At 41.5% G+C, this 18405-nt stretch overlaps 1 protein-coding gene across 3 annotated transcripts; it reads right to left on the reverse strand.

Annotated features, from left to right (window-relative positions):
* Positions 1-2878: 2878 nt before the first annotated feature.
* Positions 2879-18202, reverse strand: LOC113178356 (uncharacterized). Of its 3 annotated transcripts, none has more exons than XM_077794186.1 (5): positions 18050-18202; positions 17345-17503; positions 6683-6809; positions 6452-6512; positions 2879-5802 (listed from the first exon to the last, which is right to left on the reverse strand). In XM_077794186.1, the coding sequence occupies exons 3-5, from the start codon at positions 6807-6809 to the stop codon at positions 2997-2999; spliced, it is 2994 nt and encodes a 997-aa protein (XP_077650312.1). In that variant the 5' UTR covers positions 17345-17503; positions 18050-18202; the 3' UTR covers positions 2879-2996. The 3 variants fall into 3 exon arrangements, with proteins under 3 accessions (XP_077650312.1, XP_077650311.1, XP_077650310.1); XM_077794185.1 differs by having other exon boundaries at positions 17345-17639; XM_077794184.1 differs by lacking the exon at positions 17345-17503.
* Between the last annotated feature and the right edge of the window lie 203 nt (positions 18203-18405).

Raw genomic sequence — 18405 nt, forward strand, 5'->3', positions numbered from 1 at the left:
GACCCCGGGACCCTCTCCTGACAGTGGAGAGGAAGTGACCCAGAGACACCCCAGACAAAAGGCACCCTGCCATCAAACTTCCCCTGGAGGATGCAGGGATGTGCTCAGAGGAGCATCCTGGGTCCTCAGCCCTAGGGACCCTCTCACCCTCTCCACCCAGCATCCAGATTGCTCCCTTGTGAGATGAAATATGCAAAAAACCTCCCATGAAATCAAGCTAAAGAGAACACGTCACAATTTCCAACTCATGATGTAAACCATGGTCGTGGAGCTGTGCTCCATTAGGTCATAGCTCAGACTCTGAGTCTGAGGGGGACAACTTCAAATAACACCCACTTAAACCTGTGACGTGCCCACCCCAGAGCTTGGACAGGGGGGAAGGAGCTATTCTTGCTTCTGTAGACCATGGGACAGTGGGACCCGTGAGCACTGCTGGACCCGGACACTGCCTGCCTCCCGTTTGTCCCACAGCTTTACCAAGAGAAGCCATTGCATTGTGCTGACTGCGCAGGAGACAGCCTCCTGTGGTGCCCTGTCCCCCACACGCTGGGCAGCTGGCCCCGAGTCCACCCTGAGCTGTGAATTCTGCTGTCGGGAGTCACGTTAAGTCCTGTGGAGGGGAGTATGGAACAGCTGCTGCGCCCCACAACACATTGGGCCCCACCCCCATTCAGATAGTCAGGTGTGGCTCCAGGAGTAGGCGTCACCCAGTGGGGTCGAGTTACACCCACCTGTTCCTTTGGAATCCTACTCTGTGCCCTTTGGAGATAGAATGTTCCATGGAACCTCCCCTTGTGCGTCCCTTTCCCTTGCTCTGCCCTTGATCCCCACACAGCACTTGAGATGGGCGTGGCCTTCCAGAATGTCAACCTACTGGCAGCAGTCATCAGGAAGACTCCACCCCCTGAATCTTGACCCTATCCTCATTTGAGTGGCTTCTCCCCAGTAAAATTTGGCTCCAGGCCTGCTCTCTCTCTTTCTTGCCTGCCTTGCCTCCTTTGGGGGAGCTGGGTGAGGAAGTCATCACAGAACCAAAGAAAAAGACATTTCTCTGTCTCTGTGTGATAACGTCATGCAGCCCAGTTCACCTGGAGTGACCCTGACTGGTTTAGTCCTACGTCGCAACAAGTGGTGTCCTGTACTTGAACTTCAGTGTAAATTGTAGAAATTTAGTGAGTTTGGAATTTCTCTCCAGAAGTTAACTGCACTTAGGATTATATATATATAATATATATATAATATAATATAATATATATGGCATATATACAATATATATATATACAATATATATATATAATATATATATAATATAATATAATATATATATATATGGCATATATACAAAATGAAATTTTAATCAGCAATAAAAAAGAAAATAAAATCATGGCATCTGCAGAAAAATAGATGGCATTAGATAAGATAATGCTAAGTGAAGTTAGCCAATCCCCAAAAAACAAATGCTGAATGTTTTCTCTGATATAAGGAGGCTGACTCATACGGGGTACATAGGGGGGAGCATGAAAGGATTCGATGAATTGTAGACAAAGCAGAGGACCGGGAGCGAAAAGGAGGGGACAGAGGATTAGCAAGGATGATGGATTGTGAGGGATATCATTATACAAAGTACATTTATAAAGACATGAATTGGGTGTCAAAATTCTTTATATACAAAGAGAGATGAATAATTGTGGTATATATGTGTAATAAGAATTGTAATGCAATCTGCTGCAATTTCTTTATCCAAAATAAATAAATAAATAGATAAATAAATAATTAGAAGGGTTTTTCCAGATGTAAATCCTTTTATGTCTTTAAAGAAAACTGTAAAAATTGACAACTGCCCAATATTGCTTATCCACAGGACGTTCTACAGTATGAGTTTTTTTTTTTTAAATACAACTGAAAAAAGTAAAACATCTGAACCCTTTGTATTTCTTACTTGCATAGGATTTATTCATTTTGGCATGAAACTTTTCAAAAGAATTTTCTAGTACTCAGAATAAACTGAAAAAATTAAAAATTTCCCACATTTCTCATATTCACAGGGCATGTCTCCATGAGTATTTTCATAAAAGGGAAGGAAACTAGTTTGGAACATGAAGCTGATAGAGTGTAGCAAATCATCCCCATTTAGAGTGTTTATTTTCCAGTGAGGGAAATGGCTTTGAAGACAACAGGAAAAATGGAATGATTTGCCATATTTTTTCACATTTAAACAGTTATTCAGCCAGATGTGGTGATGTATGCCTTTAATCCCAGAGACTTGGGAGGCTTAGGCGGAAGATCACAAGTTTGAGGCCAGTCTCAGCATTTTAGAACAACCCTAAGGAACTCAGCAAGTCTCTGTCTCAAAATTAAAAATATAAAAAAGAATGAAGATGTGTCTCAGTGGTAGAGGGCCACCACACCAAATCTGCAGTACAATCCCTAGTATAATATTCAGCAGAGTGAGCAGTGTGGTTGAAGGGGACAAGAAATATTGATTCACCACATTTCACATTTAAAGAATTTTTCTCCAGTAAACTTCCAACATGTTGATGAGAAGAACAGTAATAACAGAAGTCTTTGCCAATTGTTTTCATCATTACAATTTCTTTGCAATATGATTTTGTTTATGTAAGTGAAGCTGATGGGATATATCAAAGGCTTTTCCCCATTGTTGACATTCATGGGGCTTCTATCCAATAAGAGTTCGTTCTTGTGAGCAAAGATGAGAGGACTGAGTGAAGGCTTTGCCACACTGCTTACATTGACAGGGCTTCTCTCTTTTCTTTTTATTTTATCTTTTTTAATTTTTTTAAGGAGAGAGAGGGACAGAGAGAGAGAATTTTAATATATATATATATATATATATATATTTTTAGTTCTTGGCCGGCACAACATCTTTGTTTGTGGTGCTGAGGATCGAACCCGGGCCGCACGCATGCCAGGCGAGTGCGCTAATGCTTGAGCCACACCTCCAGCCCAGATAGGGTTTCTCTTGATTGTGAGTCTCTTCATGTCTGTGAAAGAAAAAACAAGAAAAAGACTTTTCCACATTGTTGGTATTCATTAAGCTGCTCTTCTGCATGAATACTTCCATGTATATGAGGTTCACTGGATGTGTCAAGGGGTTCTCCACATTGTTGATATTCATAAGTCTTCCCTCCAGTATGCGTTTTTTCATGTCTGTGAAGATGATGGGATTGAGTGAAGGCTTTGCCACACTGCTTACATTGATAGGGCTTCTCTCCAGTATGTGTTCTTCCATGACTCTTAAGGTGACTGGATGTAGCAAAGGCTTTTCCACATTGTTGACATTCATAGGGCTTCTCTCCCCTATGAGTTCTTTCATGTCTGTGAAGCTGAGAAGATTCAGCAAAGGCTTTGCCACACTGTGTACATTCGTAGAGCTTCCCTCCAGTATGAGTTTGTTCATGTTTGTGAAGCTGAGAAGATCTAGCAAAGGCTTTTCCACACTGCTTACACTCATAGGGCTTCACTCCAGAATGTGTTTGTTCATGTATGTGAAGGTTAGAGGCAGTACTGTAGACTTTTCCACATTGTTGACATTGATAGGGCTTTTCTCCACTATGAGTCCGTTCATGTCTGCAGAGGGAAAAAGAAGTAGTGAAGACTTTTCCACATTGTTGGCATTTATTGGGATTCTTTCCAGTATGGATTTGTTCATGTATCTGAAGGTAAGACAAAGTAGTGCAGGCTTTCCCACATTGTTGACATTCAAAGGGTTTCTCTCTAGTATGTGTTCTTTCATGTCTGTGAAGTTTAGAGGAGTCAGTGAAGGCTTTGCCACACTGCTTACATCCATAGGGCTTCTCCCCAGTATGAGTCCGCTCATGTATCTGAAGGTAGGAAGAAGTACTGAAGGTTTTCCCACATTGTTGACATTCATAGGGCTTCTCCCTAGTATGAGTTTTTTCATGTCTGTGAAGTTTAGAGGACATACTAAAGGCTTTGCCACACTGCTTACATTCATAGGGCTTCTCTCCAGTATGCATGTGTTCATGTCTGTGAAGTTTAGAGGCCTTAGTGAAGGCTTTGCCACACTGCTTACATTCATAGGGCTTCTCTCCGGTATGCATTTGTTCATGTCTGTGAAGTTTAGAGGACATACTGAAGGCTTTGCCACACTGCTTACATTCATAGGGCTTCTCTCTAGTATGCATTTGTTCATGTCTGTGAAGGTTAAAAGAAGTAGTGAAGACTTTTGCACATTGTTGACATTCATAGGGTTTATTTTCCATATGAGTTTTTTTATGTGAGTGAAGGCTAGACAATAGAGCAAAAGCTTTGCCACACTGCTCACATTCATAGGGCTTCTCTCCAGTATGCATCCATTCATGTCGGTGAAGGGAAAAAGAAGTAGTGAAGACTTTTCCACATTGTTGGCATTCATTGGGCTTCTCTCCAGCATGGAATTGTTCATGTATCTGAAGGTAAGACAAAGTAGTGTAGGCTTTTCCACATTGTTGACATTGATAGGGCTTCTCTCCAGTATGTGTTCGTTCATGTCTGTGAAGGGAAGAAGAAGTAGTGAAGACTTTTCCACATTGTTGGCATTCATTTGTCTTCTCTCCAGTATGGATTTGTTCATGTATCTGAAGGTAAGACAAAGTAGTGAAGGCTTTCCCACATTGTTGACATTTATAGGGTTTCTTTTTCATATGTGTTCTTTCATGTCTGCGAAGTATAGAGGAGTTAGTGAAGGCTTTGCCACACTGCTTACATTCATAGGGCTTCTCCCCAGTATGAGTCCGCTCATGTATCTGAAGGTAGGAAGAAGTACTGAAGGTTTTCCCACATTGTTGACATTCATAGGGCTTCTCCCCAGTATGAGTTTTTTCATGTGAGTGAAGGCGATTGGACTGAGTGAAGGCTTTGCCACACTGCTCACATTCATAGGGCTTTTCTCCAGTATGCGTCCGTTCATGTCTGTGAAGGGAAGAAGAAGTAGTGAAGACTTTTCCACATTGTTGGCATTCATTGGGTTTCTCTCCAGCATGGATTTGTTCATGTATCTGAAGGTAAGATGAAGTACTGTAGGCTTTTCCACATTGTTGACATTGATAGGGCTTCTCTCCAGTATGCGCTGGTTCATGTCTGTCAAGGGATAAAGAAGTAGTGAAGACTTTTTCACATTGTTGGCCTTCATTGGTCTTCTCGCCAGTATGGATTTGTTCATGTATCTGAAGATAAGACAAAGTAGTGTAGGCTTTTCCACCTTGTTGACTTTCATAGGGTTTCTCTCTAGTATGTTTTCTCTGATGTATTCTAAATAAACTTCTGTAAGCAAAGTCTTTCCCACATACATTACATTTAAAAGGTACTTTCCCAGTGTGCGTGATCACGTGACTGTGTAGACCTGTGGGTGAAACCAAGGTTTTACCATCTTCTTTACCTTCATGGGATTTCTCTTCAGAATGAGTTCTTTCATGTATTCTAAATAAAGTGGGGGAATGAAAGGCTTTCCCACATACCTCACTTTGAAAAGCTTTACCTCCCCTATGTGTTCTTGTGTGACTTTGAACATCTTTGGGAGAAGATGAGGCTTCATCACATTGTTGACATTCATCAGGTTGCCACCCAGTATGAGAATCATCATGCCTTTGAATGTCATTCAAACAACTGATGACTTTCCCACATACTGTACTTTCATAGGGTCCATCTCCAGTTTGTGTTAACATTTGTGTATGAACACTTTTGAGAGAAACCAGAGATTTCCTGTATAGTTTCAATTCACATGGCTTCTCTTCACATTCTTCATGCTTGTAGCATTCGGGTCCATAGTGAGATGTGATCTGCCTATGAAGGAATGAAGGGCATATGAAGTCTTTGGCACACGTAATGCAATCACATGAATTTACTCTATTAAAATTTTTCTTTGCTTAAGAATTGGTATCTCAGGACCAGCACATTATTAATACTTGATTAATTCATGATATTGTATTTATGTAAGGTCCTAGGTTAAGGTTATTTCCAACATGAGGTAAAGCCTAGGATTTAAAAACTTGTTCAAATTGCCAGAAAATAAAGAGATTGAGAGGAAACAATGCTTTGCAACACAGCTTGCCTATGGTCATTATCCAAATAGTTATATTCACATATGCAATTTCATAATACTTTTTTCATGTCAAGCACTTTGAATAGAGTTAATATCATATGTATATATATGTATATATATATATATATATATATATATATATTAATTTCAGTTGACAATAGATTTATTGATTTAAATGTGGTGCTGAGAAGAGAACCCAGTGCCTCAAGCATGCAAGGCAAGCTCTCTACCACTGAGTCACAACCGCAGTCCCAGTGAAGTATATATTTCTGGTAAAAAAATCTTATAAGAATAAATACATTTAAAGTTGTGCAAATTTCTTGCATTGGTTTTAAAAATTATATGACATCCCCAGATTCCCTCAAGGATTCCTCTTGTGAGTACAATTACCTTTGATTGCTCCCAAAATTTTTGATCTGATTTTCAATGTTCTTCTCATCACATTTGATTCCTAAAATGCCAAACCAAAACATTATAAATTTCTAGGAGCGAGAAATGCTTTTCCAAATTCATAGTGCATTTCATGCCAAAATAATTCACCAACTGATTGTCTTTTCATGTTCTACATAAATAAAAAAATAAACACAAATTCTCTAATTAAGTAAAAACACAAATTATTACCTATAGATGCCAGGTTTCTGAGGACTTCCAGCATCACATCTCTGTAAAGGTTCTTCTGGGAAGCATCCAGCAAATCCCACTCCTCCTGCATGAAGTTCACAGCCACATCCTCGAAGGTCACTGACATCTAAAATATCCCACAAATGTGTAGTGGAGGACAGGAGAGATTTGACAGCATGAGAAATCTATACTCAACATGCATGATGTTCACATGATTCACTGGCCTCTTGATTAATTCCAAGATTTGGTCATTGAAATCTCCAGTGCATTTAATTCTTCACAGCCACTCCAACAACAGATTTGGGCCCCACACAAGGTAAATAGTAGAGTGTTGTACACCCTTCCTTTGGTGAGTTTACACGCAGTAAGAGGGGCACCCGGGTCACCCAGATCTTATTTGTTGATTGCATCTCTATCACCTTCTTACCAACATCCTGTGCAGTAGAGAGCTAATATTAGCACCCTTCTTATTACTTACCCTTAGAAAAGAAAGCTGACTGAGTAGGAAATTGCTGGGATCACAAAACTCAGCATTTGAGAGAACCTGCCAACCACAGTGGCTCAGTGGGACTACACACTTAATATAGACAACATGGTATTTACTGATCTCCTGTTTCCTTCTGAAAGTCACTTGTTCCATCCTTAAAGAAGTGCCTAGAATCAGCCCCAACCCATACCCTCAGAGTATGGAGTCACAAAAGAGTTTCCCTTATAGACAACAGTTAGACAATCTTCCTCTCAGGTTGTCACAATGTGTTCACTGGGGACTGAGCTCAACTTGCGTGATTACACTGAGGACAACTAGAAGTTTGGAGGTGCTTTACTCCAGAAGAAATTTACCCAATTAGTAATCAAGCACAATGATTAATAAACACAACAATATAATAATTTCTGGTGGTTAATGTCAAAGCAGAATGGGGTGTGCCAAAAGATGGCATGTGTCCCAGAAAGAACTCGATGACCCCAAGATGTCACCTTGTCCAAAGAACAGCCTTACAAAAATTATATCAGTTTGAAAAATAGTTTTCTTAACAGCAGAAAATCCTTTCCTAAACTCATGGCAACCATGAATATCCAATGATTCTCAAACTCTTCTGAATAGCAGATGTCTCACTCAGATCATGTACAGTCAAGAGACACATACCACCGTTCTACACAAGGACACTTTGATCAAGATAGGCCACATGTACAATGGTGGTCTGTCATAAAAGAGATTCCTGATTCCTGTAGCAGAGCTGGTGCAAGTAAACCTCAGGCACAAGCACTTCCAGGGTGTGATAAAGCAGCAGGTTTGCAGCCCAGAATCCTGAACTATCCCATGCTGACTGCTTGTGAAACAGGCCACTCCATGTGGGCCTCTAAGCTGGCTATGATTTCTGCACAGTGTGGAACAACCCAAAGGACCACCTACCAGAACACGATCCTGCCACTCACAAAGAACCATGCATAGGACAGAAGACGCATGACATTTGAAGCAGGACAGTAGCAACAGAGGTTAATAGGAGCCTGAGAGAAAGCCTTTAGTGGGCTGTCCTTCGTTGCATGGAAAAACTATGAGTGACAGCAGGTGTCTTGGAGAGAGATCACAATGATGGTCCAGGCAAACTGAAATCTAAGTGGCAAAGGGTACTTCATCCATCTATTCTGCAGACAAATATCATTTATTATACATTTAACTGTGAAAGACTAAAACACATTTCAAAAATTTTAAAAAATATATAATTATTCCCCCCCCCCAGAAAAAAGAAAGTCAAGGCTCTGACATCTCAAACAGGCTTCTATTAGACATTTAAGAGCTGCCACCAATTTTCTACTGTTATTTCCAGACAACAGAAGTTGAGTTAAAACTTCCTAATTCTTTCTTTTTATATTTATTTTTTTACTTGCAGTTGAACACAATAGCTTTATCCTATTTATTTATGTGGTGCTGAGGATTGAACCCAGGACCTTGCACATGCTAGGCAAGTTCTCGACCACTGAGCCTCAACCCCAACCCACCTTCTAATTCTTTATCTGGCATATTTTACCATACTATCGAAATTAAATAGATAAAGAAAAGTATTAAATAGAAAAGAAAACTATGAAAGACTCTCATGATCATGAATGCAAAATTCCTCAAACAATACTTTACTGAATCCAAAAATAAATAAAAACAATTATAAACACAGTCATGAGGAAATTATTACAGCTCTGTGAGACTGATGCCAAATTTAAAACTCAGTTAACATTTTCCAGGGACCAGCATACTACTGTGGGAAGTCAAGCCCAGTGGCCCAGATCCACTCACATCAGCCTCTGCAGGGCCCAGGAACACAGCACACATGCAAGGCTGATTAAAAAACCAATTAACATTATCCATCACAACAAAAAGCTAAATAATAAATATTGATTATATCAATAGTTAAAAAATGAAGAATAATGAAAAAACACTCAAGCTCAAAAATACACAATGTCTTCATAGAGAGACAGGATGATCCTCTATGCTACTGGAATCCACTGAAGAATCATGAAAAACTATAATGTAATATCAGTATTGTCATGTTAATAAATAGGACAATTATTATACTATTGACAGCAGGAAACTTGGCATGGAGGCCATGCCTGTGGTCCTTGCCAATCAGGGGGCCAAGGCAGGATGATCCCAGGTTTGAGTCCAGCCTGGGCAATTTAGCAAGACTCTGTTTCTAAACAAAAAGTTAAAAGTTTTGGGAATGTAGCTCAATGGTAGAGCAGCCCTGAGTCCAAAACCCAGCACCAAAATGAAAAGAAAAACAAACACACACCACTTATACAGAACCAATAGAAGAGAAATACTTATATATAAATCTAACAAAAATCTGTATGACAAAAACTGCTAACTTCTAATAAAAATATCAGAGACATGGAAAATATTTGGAGATACTTTTATGTTCACAGATGGGAAGCCTCAGTTACCATCAATTCTTACCAATTTTACTTATGGATTCAATATAATACCAATAAAAAATATTTTAAGTCATGTTTTCAGTAACAAAAGATCCAGAACAACCAACACAGTAATGAACACTCAGTTCACAGGATGAACACTACCTGAGGTTAACAACTACTAAAAACTACAATCATCAAGACACAGTGGTATTTGGCACAGGATAAAAATATTCCAGTGATCTTTGACAAAGGAGCAAAAGAAAATCAATGGAAAATGTACTCTCTTGGACAAGGTTGCCAAAGCACTGGACATGAATTAACATGTAGAGAAAGAAAACATTCTCGTTTCACAAATGTCACAGCGCTCCCAGTGGAGCCTCAGTCTCAAAGTGGGATACACAGCAGGGGCTGCAGCTCTAGCAAAGCACTTGTCTGGCACTTAGGAGGCCTAGGGTTCACTTGTTGGCACCAAAAAATTGCCCATACATTGTAGTACCTAATGCAAAACTCCAAACTTCACTAAAATAACAAAGAAGTACTTACAGAGAAATCTGGGCTGGCATGACAGCTTCATATGCAACACCAAACACATGAACTGTGAGTGAAAAACTTGTAAATAGAACTTGATCCAAATGAAGTTTGCATTTTTCAAAACCTGTACTTGAGAGAATGAGAAGACATGCTGGAGAACTGGACAAAATGTTGTCACAACACATAGTGACACTGGGTTGGTATTCAACATACATGAAGAATACTCAGTAAAAAAATAAGCAACCAACTTGGAAGTGGGAAAAATATTTGGAAAGACACTCATCAATAAATAGGCACAGTTAACACATGTGTGAGAAGATGTTCACCTGCATATAATTAGGAAACTTCAAAATGAACAATGAGGTGCCAACAGATACTCAACTGGAATGGTGAAATGCCAAACACCAAAAGCTCCAAAAGACAGTGAAAACATGAATCAGCAAGAACCCTTCCCTTGCTCATGTGAATGGAGAGAAGAACACTCTCTCTGGAAGACAGTCACGCTCTTACAAAATAAACATGGTGCACTCTACAATTAATTCACCACACTCCCAGGTGTCTATTCAAATGAGGTGAAAATTATGCACAGAAAATTCTCAGCACTGACTACAGCAGCCATATCCAGAACTGCCCAAAACTAGAAGCAAGAAAGATGCACCTTTCAATGCTGAATGGACAAGCTGCAGTTTAACCACACCAAAGAACATCACCCAGAAAGTGAGCTCTGCAGCCTGCAAAGATACAGCACCCTTAAAGGCAGACTAAGTGAGAGAAGCCAGTCTGAAAGGCCAAGTGCAGTAGGATTTCAATTCAAGAACATTCCAGAAGAGACAACATTATAGATGCACTGAAACTCTTCTGTATGACATTATTATGTAGAGTATGTGATACACAATATCACACCACATAGAGGAGGAACCCAAAGGTAAAGGATGGATTTCACCTGATGATAAAGTGTTGCTTCATCCACTCTCTTAATAAAATGTAGGACACTGATTGAGTAGCTAACAAGCATCCAACATCAATGCAAAATATTGAGAACAGTGTAGAGAAGGGTGCTTGATACTATATGTAATGGCACATTTGAATTGTCAACAGCATTGGATTAAGAGATACCTGTGATTAAGAGGCCTCTGGGTGTGTCCATGAGGGTGTGTCTACAAGTGACTGGCATGTGGAACAGTGAACCAAACTAGAGAACCTCCTTAGGTATAGGCAGCACCATCCAATGGACGGTGTCTTAGGTGGAACAAAAGTTGGAAGAAGAAGGAAGTAGCAGCAGAAAAAGGCCTTTCTTCTCCAATGGCTGCTGCAGTGGCCTGAGGATATCAGACTCTGCCTTCTTCACTCTCCCAAAGTGGACTCTGCCTGTGATTCTCCAGGGAGTTTCCAGAACCTTTGGTCTGGACTAGGGCAGCACCACTGCTCCCTCTTGTTCTGAGGCTTCAGCCTCTTGGACTCTGCAGCTACTACTTCTCAAGCTCTCCAGCTGCAAATGGTCACTGTGGACATCCAGCTTCAGGTCAAGTAGGCCAATCTATAAGTCCCCTTTTATAATCACACTTCGTGTTAATGCTGTTCCTCTAGAAAACATTGACTAACAAACTATAAGTCTAAAATTGCTCTGAAAAACAAAATTGATTTAATAAAAAAGTGAATAAACTATCATGCCATAAACTTTAACAAATATAAACATAAGAAACAATATTACATAATGAATACCTTTCCCAAATAATAATGCAAAAAATAAAGCAAAGAAGAAAAGTCATAGTTACAAACTTGAAATCTATGGACAAAAGCAAGGAAACTGATTTTCAATACTATTTCCATCTGGAAAGAAACTATGATAAATCTTTTCTTTTTTAATATATATTTATTCTTTAGTTCTAGGTGGGCACAACTCCTTTATTTAATATTTATGTGGAGCTGAGGATCAAACTTAAGGCCTCACGCATGCTAGGTGAGCACTTTTTCTCTGAGCCACAATCCCATCCCCTGGATGATAAATCTTTAAAAGGTATTCCAACTGCTGGTGTGGTGGTGTCACCTGTAATTTCAGCCACTAGGGAGGTCAAGGCATGGAACTGGCAAGTTAGAGGCTCTCTCCACAATTTAGCAAGACATCCAGAAATTTTGTGAAATTTTGTTTTCAACAATAAATGGGGGGAATGGGATTGTAGCTGAGTGGCACAGCTACAGCATGAGGCACTGGGTATGATCCTTAGCACCACAGATAAATTAACAAAAATAAGGTATTCTGCCCCTCTACAACTATACAAAATAAAAATAAAAATAAATAGGTACGTAATAAATAGGAAGGGCTGAGGACATGCTCAGTGGTCAAGTGCCTCTAGGTTTATTCCCCAGTAAAACACCTGCCCACCTCCAAAATGCTTCTCACACATTGAAATTCATTTTTTTTTTTTTTTGAGGACAACATAAGCTGAGCAAGTCCCTGGCTTCAATTCCAGCACACTATACATCAGTAAATAAGTAAACCCCAGTCTACAATATTAATTTTCTTGGGGTGGAGAGTAGCTCAGTAGTAAGAACTTGATGGCCCTCAGTTCAATCCTCAACAGTCCATGTACACACACAAGCACACACACAGACACACACACACAAAAAAACTGAAAATATATGTAATGAGTGATAAAGAAGATTATAATACAAAAGATACACAATGAGAGGAAACAAAAATCAATGAAAAGCAACACACTTTCTTACAAAGGAGACTGAACTTTCCCATGATCTACACTCTTTGAAAAAAAGAAAAAGCATTTCAGTAAATTATGTGAAAATCAGGGCATGGATTATTGTGGTTTTGGGGGTGAACTTAGAAAAACTACATCTAAAATGAAAATAGTACACTGTATCTAAGACCAGTGAAATTATGGTACAGGACAGAGAAAGTAGAGAGAGCATTTCTGTTACTCCCAAGTTTCATAAGCTAAAAGGCCGGCTCCCAAATGGGTAGCCCTAGGAGGAGGTAATTAGGAGGGAACAGCAATCAGTTGACATGGTGGGAGTGCTTGTGAGAAGATCAGCACTCTCACTGAGACATATCTCTCCTTTTCAGAAAACAGGTGTCATTATTTCACTAATAAAGTATTCAGTGATTTTTAAATGATCACAGTTGGGTATTTTAGGTATTGCCAAAATTGTCATTAAAACTTCCAATGAAGATGGGTGTGATGGTGCACACCTGTAACCCCAGTGGTTCAGGGGTCAGAGGCCCAAGGTGATGTAGCAAGACCCTGACTCAAAAGGAAGAATCTAAAAGGGGCCAGGATTGTGGCTCAGTGGCTAAGCACCTCAGGGTTCCATTCCTGATACCAAAAACCACACAGCTAACATGAACCTGCCAAGTCCAGACAACAATAGTAACAACAAACTGTCCTTCCTGTCAAATTCATCAGCTTGTCAATGACTGTAACTAATTTACATAAAATCAAATCCATAAATTTATCCACTATAATTTTTGTAGAAATGGATTCATTTCCTGCAGCAATAATGGTAGACAGAGTTTCTCTGTATCTTAAGTGGCATTCTGGAATCTAGGACATGGATTTCAATTGGAAATCATTGAAAAGACAAATCAAATCTCAACAATTTTGTATGCAAACTCAGGGGTAGCAAAAGATAAAAGAGATGTGTTTTTTTTTTGTTGTTGTTGTTGTTTGTTTGTTTTTCTGTTCTGTTCTTTTTCTTTGGTTTGGGATCAGAGATTAAACCCAGAGGAACTTTACTGATGAGTCACATCCCCAGACATAAGGCCTGGCTAAGTCGCTAATGGAGTCCTCAAGTTTGCAATCCTACTGCCTCAGCTTCTGGAACAGCAAGGATCACAGGTGTGCACCACTGTACCTGGCTGTAATTGTTTTCACAATGGAAATGTACCTAGACTTTTTAAAATCCACTTCTTTCTTACCTGTTTAATAATAGTCCATCTCATTTGGCTCTGAAAAAATAGACCTGGGCCTCAAAATGTGAGCAGATCATTTCAAAGTGATACACAGAAAGCTTTGGTGCTGAGGGAGCACACATGTGTCAGGCTCAAGGGGCAGGGAAGGTCCCTGAATTCTGGGATGAGACCTCTTTTGGTCTTGCTTCCTGAAAGCCTCTAGGATCACCCTCCCAGGAACCTAGACCATGACTCCAGTCTACGAGGCTTCTCAGGTTTGCAAAGCTCTGCACTGGGGTGGGTGTTGCTTATGCTCTGGGAGAGGTTTCGATACTTCACACTGTGAAACTACAAGGGCAGGAATCACTGGTGACCTGGACCCTCAGCACCAGCATCCATAGGCTGACTGGCCACCTCTCTCCATGGAATGGGAATAAAGCTTGAAAAAAACAAGGTCCCAAGGAAGTAGCTGTCTAGATGAGGCCTGTTACAGGAGATTCCTCAGCCCAGAGCCCCCAGCAGCTTCCCTGAGAGGCTGCACCCCACACCTCAGGCTGTCCTCTAGGAGGAAATGACCCAGGGCCTGAAGTTCTGTTCACCCTGCAGGGACCAGGGCAGCTGTGGACACCTTGTGGCAGCTCCAGGAGAGGACAGTGGCTGAGGTCATGGGACCCTGTGAGGCGTCCAAAGGGAACCTCTGCCCAAGAAATCTGACATGGTGTCTACACCTAAGGAAGATAAAAGGAGAAGCACAAGATTTTTACAGCTGTGAACTCACGTTCTCTATACAGTTGCATCTCCATCAAAGAACCTTCAGAGTACTTGACTTGGCTAACCAGACCACCATGAGGGTGGAAAGGCAGGGTTCTGTATGGAGAGCAAAAATTATCTTGGGCTATCTTAAGCCCTTTAATAGCCAATTATCTTAATTTCTGTATCAGACCACAATTCTCAAAACTATCAAATTTCTCAAAATATATCCCTACCCTTACCAGACATCTAGTCCCCACCATCTACCAAAATAAGAATGTAATAACAACAGTCAGAAGAAATTTCTTTTTTCTTCCTTCCTTTCTTTCTTCTGTAGCCCACCAATCTACTGATCCTACCAATGCAATTGGTTAATGTAGTGATACACAGTTTCTTTCATAAAAGTTCATGTAGGCCAACCACAGTGCCACACAACTGTAATCCCAGTAGCATTAGAGGATAAGGTAGGAGGATTGCTAAATTCAAAGTCAGCCTCAGCAATTTAGTGAGGCCAGAAAGAAATGGATGAGATCATGTCTCAAAATACCATCTAAAAAGGACTGATTGTGGCTCAGTGATTAAGTGCCCCTGGGTTTAATCCTTGTCTTTCAGGGTGGGACACATACATCATTTAGGGTCACTTGAATCCATGTTCCCGAGTATGTTCATTAATACTTAAATCAAAATGAACTATTTTCCATAGCTGGGATTTCCAATGCCTTTAATGTCAACAGCTTGAGAATCTGAAGCAGGAGGGTCAGGACTTACAGGCCAGGCTGGACAACATAGCCAGACCCCATCTGAAAATCAAATTTAAAGAGTTGGGGATGAAGAACAGAAGAATGAATCAAACACTATTATCCTATGTGCATATATGACTACAGGACTGGTATGAATCCACATCAAGTACAACCAGAAAGAGAAGCAGTTACACTCTATTTATGTGTGCTGTGTCAAAATGCACTATAATGTCATGTATAACTAATAAAAACATAACATAACCCAAGATTCAATATCCCTAGGTTCTATAAACAAATGCCTTTTTCCTTTTAAAGTAATTATTTTGACCAAACACAGGGAACAGTTATGTGATTATTCTATCAACTCAAGTATAATAATCACAAATAGAAAACAAATGCTTTCAAAAGTGTTCTTCTTGCCAGGGACAGTGGCACAGGCCTTGTTAGAATGGCTTTATTCCTGAGCCTAAGCAACTCCATTTTAAAAGACCTGCAGTTTCACCAGGCACATCCACAGATCCCTCCAGTAAGGCCTCAAACAAGTTCCTTCTCCTCACCCTGATAAACAGAGTGAAGCCTCTGCCAGGCTGTCCTTGCCTGATAAGAGGGAAAGACAAGAAGATCAGGGTGCAGATGTCCCCAGGGAAAATGATGTCACTGAGAAATGGGGTGGTAGCTGATAAGGATTGAAAACATGATCAAAAGCCCCCAAATTTAGTATAAATGATAGAGCTGATGAACAGGAATTCAGCCAACAGAAACAAGGATGCACTCCAGCTGAAGAGCCTGATGAGAATCTGATATCCCATCACTTGGCATCTTTCCTGAGTCTCTGCATGATCCTCACTGCTCTCAAACTCTACTGCCTCATCTGGACCTTGGTGAGAGCTGCAACTTCTCTCCACAACCTCCTCCTCAACTGGTCCTCTGCTCCACACCAGGAAAACAAAGCCTGCCTTGGTTACACACCTGGTCACTGAGGTCTTAGTGAGTGTGCATCTGCTGGACTCAAAGCCTCAGACATAAGACATTTGAAATTAGCATGCAGAGGGAATGTCTGTCATTAGCTTATCATGATTAAGTGTGTTTTCCAGTGCTTAGAATGAATCTAGAATTGTTTGCTGTGAATTAATTAACCTAGAATTGTTTGCTGTGAATTGATTATGTCTATGGCAATACCTAGCATTAAGGATTGCTGTTTTCTTGATTAAGAACCTATACAGTTAAACTGTATTGAGTAATTTGAGTGAATAGAGCATTGAAAGGGGCAGAAGTGTGTGGACATTCTTTATTTCTCCCCTTGACTGCATAAGTCACAGTTTTGCCCCCTCCAGACAGCCCTGTAATCCCAGGAACTTTGGAGGCTAAAGCAGAAGTGAAGCCAGGTTTACAGATAGGTAGTTAGGCAAATTGGGTCTAATATTGTGTAAGATAAATAAAACATTATACACCATGGAGTTCCTGAAACCACAGCAGCACTTAGGGAAATTGAAATGTTAATGTCCAAGGCCCAGAACCCATTCTAAGGAACTGTTAATGGAACAGCTCCCAGCAAACAGGGGAGTGCTAATTCAAAAGTCACCCCGAACCCTTCCTGCCCACAACTCCTCTAGCCCACTTATCTGCACCTCTAGGACCTTCCCACCTGCATTCTATCACTGCAACATAATGAGAAACAAAGTGTGGGAAAGCGGAAAGAAGACTTTAGCTATAGAGGAGGGAAGTCCTCCCCCTTACAGGGATTCCACCTCCTGGGTCCCCTTCTTCCTGCGGGGAGAAGTCTTTTCTGCTGTCCTTTAATAAACCTTCTACTTTCCCCTCCACACTTGCCTCAGCGTGCTTCTCTGGTGTTCTACTTCAGCATTCGGGGAAGCAAGGACTCGTCACCGGTAAACAGCCGGAACAGCAGGATCACAGGTTGGAGCCCAGCGTCCACACCAAGTGGGTGCAGGTCTCAGAATTCAGTAAAAGTGGAGGCTGGGGATGTGGCTGAGAAAGCTCCCCAGGTTTGGGTCCCCAGTTAAAAGAAAAGAACTATTCTGTCCAATATTTCACTAGATGAAAAGTGACAATTAGCGGGCGGTGTCCATTTGGACCGAGTGGGAAGAACCAACGTCTGGCCGAGCTGTGAGGTGGAGGGAAGGTAGGTTTAGAAGGCAGGAGGCGCCTGCAATTTGGGGGACCTACAGCAGCCTCCGGAGGAGCTCCCCTGGGAGGAGGAAGGTGCATTTGTGGCCCTGCTTCCTCCACGTTGGGAAGAGTGGGTCGGGCCACCAGTAGGGAGCAAAGGGGACACCAGGGACCTGAGCCGCCCTTCCAAACCCAGGGAACCAGGGGACAGGGCCCAGGGCCATCCGCCAGAGGGGACTCTGCCACGCTCAGCAGCTCACCTCAAAAACCGCAAAACCCAGCTCACCCCACGAGACCAAGGGACAGGGCCACGACTCCGCTGCGCTCCCCAGGTCACCCGGGCACCAGGCACCAGGCCCCAAGGCAGGTGGTGACGTGTCCCTTCAGTCCTGGTCGCAAACTCACCATTTTTGTCTTCTGTGGTGACCCAGCGTCCTCTCAAGGAACCTCCAGGCACCCGAGATGGGGGTGGGTACACAGGCAGCGCAGAGTCACCGGTGTCCCTGGAGCAGAGAACTCTTGGCTTGACGGATAAGAAGAGGAGTCGCTGAGGAAGAAAAGCCGGACATTGCGGAAGCCCGCCCTTCCCCTCCCTCTGCGCACTGATTGGGCAGTTCCCCCAGCATCCGGGATGGACGGCCTCCAGGCCCGCCTCTGCATCGTGACTGACAGCCAGCGTCATCCAATCACTGGCTGAAATTGGGTAGAGTGACAGATTCTTGGCCAAAGCCGTTTTCAGGCGGAGCTTCCCCGCTGTGCTG

This window comes from Urocitellus parryii, chromosome Y (genome assembly GCF_045843805.1).
Source record: "Urocitellus parryii isolate mUroPar1 chromosome Y, mUroPar1.hap1, whole genome shotgun sequence".
Taxonomy (NCBI): Eukaryota; Metazoa; Chordata; class Mammalia; order Rodentia; family Sciuridae; genus Urocitellus; species Urocitellus parryii.

Excerpts from the sequence above, each read along its gene's own strand:
- LOC113178356 (XM_077794184.1), bottom strand. Across the intron at positions 6,513-6,682 it reads CAGAAACCTGGCATCTATAG|GAATCAAATGTGATGAGAAG; the intron begins GTAATAATTTGT and ends TTGGCATTTTAG. Across the intron at positions 5,803-6,451 it reads AATTTTGGGAGCAATCAAAG|GCAGATCACATCTCACTATG; the intron begins GTAATTGTACTC and ends ATTCCTTCATAG.